The sequence below is a fragment of the Terrapene carolina genome, unplaced genomic scaffold (assembly GCF_002925995.2).
Source record: "Terrapene carolina triunguis isolate 2854851 unplaced genomic scaffold, T_m_triunguis-2.0 Scaffold120, whole genome shotgun sequence".
Classification (NCBI taxonomy): Eukaryota; Metazoa; Chordata; order Testudines; family Emydidae; genus Terrapene; species Terrapene triunguis.
In genome coordinates this window covers 8,715,653-8,721,652 of record NW_020664471.1, presented here as the reverse complement: position 1 = coordinate 8,721,652, position 6,000 = coordinate 8,715,653, and the positions used below count along the sequence as shown (strand labels likewise).

Here is a 6,000-nt window from a genome sequence, read left to right as displayed (position 1 = left end):
AGAAGTGAGGTTTTTACCCACGAAAGCTTATGCCCAAATAAATCTGTTAGTCTTTAAGGTGCCACCAGACTCCTTGTTGTTTTTGTAGGAACTTAATAAGTTAGTCAAAAATGACTCTATTAAGGACATCTCTGTTGTACTGTTGTGGGTAAAGGCCCTGTAGAGCTGATAAGCTCTGCATGGATGAGAGTTACAGGAATTTTTTAGCGTAGGCCTAGGGTCAAGGAACTTACAAGTACTCACATAGTTCTGGATTATTTTCCCCTTTAAAAACAAAACAAAAAGTGGAGAATGAAATAGAAAAATCTCGTACCAGTGCAACATTCAAGATTAAATATCAACTATTGAAAAGTCTGGAACGTTTTAACAAAACAGAACAAAATAAGTTATCACATAGCACTAACTTAGCCATATTGTATCTATCTACTATTTTCTACTGCTGTTTTTCTTTTAGAATGACATGAGCACTTTCACTGACAACATCACTAGCAGTGGTACATCATTAATACATTTCACTGTGAAACACCATAATTGATTAATGTGTTAACTAAATATTATCTGAAAACATCATCAGAGTATAGAAACATTCATTTTGGTGTTTACTTGCACTTGTCTAGTTAGAAATGTATGAATAACATTATACTAGTAGTGCGTAAGTGCAAATTCTATATACACATTCTCCCTTCTTTAAAAAAAGGTTTAAGAAAGTTTATGCAATATTTGGAGAAGGTTATATTGACTTTATTAAGACAGTGTTAGGGTAGGTCACATGAAAACTACAATTAAGAGACATTGTGTCATAGTTAAGCAAGAAATAATAAAATACACAATATGACTTTACGGGTGGGATCCTCATCCATGCTCCATCCTTTTTACACCAGGTAATGGGGCCAGAGCAGCATAAAGGGTTTCTAGAAGCCCAAAATCTGGCTGAGAAAGAATTTCCTGGCAGAGAAATTGAGACAGACAGCTCTATGCTGTCCTCCGAGGACCCCCTTACAAGCCATAGCATAGGGACCATGCCCGGGGTTGGGAGGATGGGTGATTGGCAGGGCTACAGCATGTAGCTCTGCAGACATTCTGGGTAGCACGTCTCCCATAGGGCTGTCTAAATTACACCAGGGGAGCTCTGACCCCTGGAGCAGCCTAGGATTGGGAGGGCACAAACATGGCTTAAGGCCACTGTAGGCTCCCTACCCCCATCCCCTGGGCTGCACCCCACAATATCACCCTAGGTGTATTTCTCTGGGAGATAGACTTCTAAACAGTAATATATTACTGTAGTATCTGGCTCTAAAGGATGACAAAAATATCCTGTTCAGTATATAGTATATGGATGCTCCCACTTCTGCAGAGTGTTCCATCTGCAGATCTAAAAGTTTTACAAATATTAATGAAGTAGTCCTCACAGCACCCTGTGAAGTAGGGAAATAGAAACTGTGTGTCACATGACTTGCCCAAAGGTACATAGTCTGTGGCAAAGCTGGGGGTCAATTGTCTTGAGCTTAGCCCCAAGGCTTATTTCTAAGTCCTCTACTCTAATTTAACAGTGTGGTTTTGTTTGTTTCATTCGTTGCTATTTTCTATTGCTTGTAACCATATAATCCCTGCATTGTTCAGCAGTTGGATGCAACAGAGAGAGACACTTCCCATAACTTTTTAAGTGGACTTGTGAATGTGCCACTGTGCCATTTTAATGCTTCTTAACAAAGGCTCCTATGTTCACGTTCTGAATAGTTTATATTGAGTATCATATTATGCTTTTACCCTCTCCTTCCCATGAGAAGGAGCCAGAACACAATCTTATTTTGTAATTTTTAAAAAAATGAGCGATTAAGGGCTGAGTCTTTATGGAATGAACGAATTGCAAAAACTGATCACTGTCTCTGTGTGTGGGCACTTGGAAGGGTGTTCATATACCAAGAACTATGTCTCTTTTTGAATTTTGACAGCAATCAGCAAACTAAGCTTGCAGCAGAAGGTCATGCACTTATGGCTAAAGCAGATGTTCAAGTCACAAGCAAAAAACAGGGCAAAAAGAAGAGCAAACCAGCAGCAAATGTTGCAGTACGGCCAAATCCTTTGGACCAAACTTGTATCCACCCAGAGTCATATGACATTGCAAAGAGGTAAGCAATGGCAGAGTTTCTGAGCAGTTTATGGAATTAGTCTTTTAAACAGTGAGCAGTGATTTTTCTTACATAATGGAGAAATTTGTTAAACTTTTGGGGACCCAGAATACATATGCATTAACGTATGTGTGCACTAATCTCACCCTTCCCCAAAAGAGGGAAGTTCTCATGTGAATGAAGGACTGGAATCCATTTTGTTTGTCCTTTCATATGTTTTCTCATTTTTTCAAAAAAGGGCTATTTTCAGACAATTAAATATTGTGTGTTTTTGTAATTTTATTTCAGTGAGAAAAATGTGTTCCAAAGTTTATCTAGAACACACAGACTGCACTAGTGAACTTAGGGTGCCCTTATACTGTATCTTTGGACATTCCAACTATTAAAATACAAGCGAATTTTCTTCCCACTAGCCCTCTCACTTTTTCTTCCAAGTGTGACTCTCATCACCTTGCCACCAATACTAAGTCTTTCCGTCCATTTGCCAGCTCCATTATGCCATACACCATAACATTCAGGTTCTCTGCTTGATCAAGTGCAGAAGCAAACTTTTGATTGTTCTGTAAATCTGAAAAATTGTGGCTCTGTCCCAGCCCCATCTTGTATGTTATGGGAATAAATAAAAAAGGCAGTGTTTGCATTTTCTGTAACGTAACGTTTTGTGCAGTATTATTTCCCTTCCATTTTTCTCCATACATTTAAATTCTCCTGCAATGCCACCAAGTGATGATAGTAGTAGGTGTAAAATTCTTTTCAGCAAATCTGTGGGAGTTAAAATTCTTTTCAGCAAATCTGGGTGTTACTGCAGCGGGATAGGATCACTTTATACCCAGCAAACGCACTTCAGTGTCTCTGATTGTGCCCAGCCTTGCTTGGCAATCTGTTTATCTCAGTGGAACTTGCAGCACCTTACTAATCATGAGAGCAAAGAGGGGCCATCAGCAAAGTGTTTCATGCATCTGTGATTTGTTAGTAATAAATCTGATTTCAGAGACGTTTACACTGTATTCCAGAAGCCCTCATTTCAGGTAAGTGTAACTTGTGTTTAGCAAAGTAAACAAACAGAAAAAGTTTCTAGTTAATACTGAATTTATTATCAATTCTGGTCTCCATACAGTCTTTGCCTGAAGGTAATTGAACCATGGTTTTCTTTATTCTTAAAAGTAATACCGTTTAAATGCAGTTCAAATTATGCTAAGGTACTAAAGAATCACCAATTGCAAATTAATACAGTGTGTTAATTTGTTGGCTAGTATAAGCATAAGAGTGATTTCCTTCTAAATAAAACAGACTTTCTTTGTTCAATAAAGATTGTCCATTAAAATAAATGTGTATATGTTTGTGTATGTGTATCCACATGTTTGTGAATGTGTCATTATCATTAGCCTTTAAAATTAAATTCTGATCTTACCAGGTGCTAAGATGTCTATATTAAATTCCAAATACTTGGAAGTTTTAGCATGGGACCTTTTGCTGAGAGAGGAAAATGTTTTTTCTTGTAGGTTACAAAAAACAGTAATTCAGAGACCATGTGTGCCTCCCTTGTTAGGGGGCAAAGCAGCTGGTAAATGCTTACTTAAGCTGTGATCTTCTCTATCATCACCCTATGGTTGAAATTAGACTCTTCTTTGCTCATGAGAAAACATTATCTCCTCCTATAAACTAAGTAGTGCCTATTTATTTTTGAAATTGAACAGGTACTTTTCGTAAACTATACTGGAATTAATTTAAGTGGCAGTTAGACGTTTTGGGGTTCTTGTGAACTATTTGATATCACTGTGTCCAGAGGAACAACAAGTTCGTGATTTCTGTGTTATTAAGTAGGATGGTTAAATTAAAAAAATAAAAACATTTAAAGTTAGATAATTTTAGACAGACTGTATAAGATCATATTCCATATTTAAAGTAATGTTGTAATACTCTAATAAGTACTTGGCACTTCTATAATATCTTACTAGAAGGTCGCAATCAACGCACACTTTGTTGCTTCTGTAGGCCGAGTGCATTGCAGACACTAGGGGTTCCTTGGATTACTTCATTTCCCTCCTGTGCATGACCTTCCCATCCTGTTCTATTTCAGGGACACCTTGCAATCCCCACCCCGTCCCCTCCCTCCTGCCATGGGCTCCGTCTATGTCCCCTTCCCCAGTACTAGGGTCCCCCATTCTCCCTCTATGCCGGGGACTCTTTGTGTCCCCCATTTCCCCTTGCCCCCCATACTGCAGTCCCCCATTCTCCCCTTCAGTTTTTCTGATTTTTCACCAAAATCGATAGGATTCTGGCCATTGATGCGTAGAACATTCCCTGAAATTTTGGAATTAATCAGCTGTAATGTCCAAAAGTTATCATGTTACAGAGAAACACTGAGAAATGTCCCTGAGTTGAGTGTTAGACCCCATTTCACTTGGCAAATCAGAACATCTCAAAACATTAAAGAGACATTGTTAGATTTAAACATAAGAATTGTTGAAAGTAATAGTGTACATTTAAAACTGAAATAATTTTTAAACTCTAATTACCTGTCTGCATTCATGCTGTTTGTTTTGGTTTTATATTTCATTCAGCTTGAAAACTGAACAGAGACTACTTAGTTTCACTTTTTCCTATAGTCAATTTCACTTTCTGGTTCTCGTGTTAATGATATAATTAAGACCACATCACCTGTTTAAATTTGAGAGGCATATAGAAGGAACACTTCAGGAAACAGAAGTACAGCCATTTTTTGTGTGGAATACAACAGTTATATAATAGTATGCAGCAACACCATAGTCCAAAGAAAGATAGAAAATAAAGAATAGTAGATCTTTATTCTTATTTAAATGAAGGCCCCTTTATACTGTTCTTGCTGTGGAAGGTGGGATGTAGGAATTTTAGTGTAAATAAGAATCTTAATCACCATATCCAGTTGAAATTCCAGAGGGATTACCTGATTTAGAATTTGGCCAGGGCCCCAGGGTTAGCACATCTTATAAAAAGTGTCATGGAGTCTTTAATTGACAGAAGTGGTAAGAACCTTAGTTTAATATCTGATCCATAGGCTAGTGCTTGCTAACATCATATGAGGGTACTGTCTTTGCAGTTATTCAGAGGAAAGACTGCCACCTACTGAATCACCAGCTCCACTTCATGCACCACCTAAAAGTTGCTTGGAGGTCTTTCATCTATGTACTGACCCTGTTTAGCTTTTTGAGTTCTGAAGTGACCACAGTAACGTGGTACAGCTGCCAGCCATGCTATGTTTCATATAATTTAGTCTCTGTCTAATACAGTAATTAAAAGACATTTTCTGGCTGAATAATTCTGCCCATGGAGCTTCTGACTGAGCGTTTTGGTTTCTCAATGTAAATATTTCTGCTGAAATATTTAGACCAATGTTAAAGTTGTAAATATTGTGCCATCTGGTATGCTTACACAGAAGCACACCAGTTGATTCTGTTGCTTAGGTGTGGCGAAATGGAGAATCTAACTAAAGTGAGGAACAAGAAAGATAACGAATTAACCAAGTAGGTAACTTAAAGTAAGTGAACAATGAAACCATTCCTAGGATTACTTCCAGTCAGGGAAGGCATTGCATTAGTCTTGACTTTGCTGACTAGTGCATGGTTGTTACATTAGACATTTATTTCGTTTAGTTTCAGTCAATGATAGAAAAACTCCTGGGTAAACTAGATGTGAACAAGTACTCACCCATAACATGAAGGTAAAAATGCAATAATAACGATATCTGTAAATTGTAACCAGCTTTTAATACCAGTTCCCCTTTATTTGAGTTTATCCTAAAGGTTGGCAGTGCCTTTTGCTAATGTGACGTAGCTGGATGCAATAGGTACTTCCTAAAGGTTTCATTCAGATGAACAATATTATTGACTGT

At 37.8% G+C, this 6,000-nt stretch overlaps 1 protein-coding gene across 1 annotated transcript in view; it reads left to right on the top strand.

The window, feature by feature from the left end:
* SRBD1 (S1 RNA binding domain 1) overlaps window positions 1-6,000 on the top strand; it is a 235,303-nt gene that overhangs the window by 209,546 nt on the left and 19,757 nt on the right. Inside the window, exon 21 of the mRNA XM_024210689.3 lies at window positions 1,953-2,129. Coding sequence (XP_024066457.2) covers window positions 1,953-2,129 — 177 coding nt within the window. The remainder of the gene's footprint in view (window positions 1-1,952; window positions 2,130-6,000) is intronic.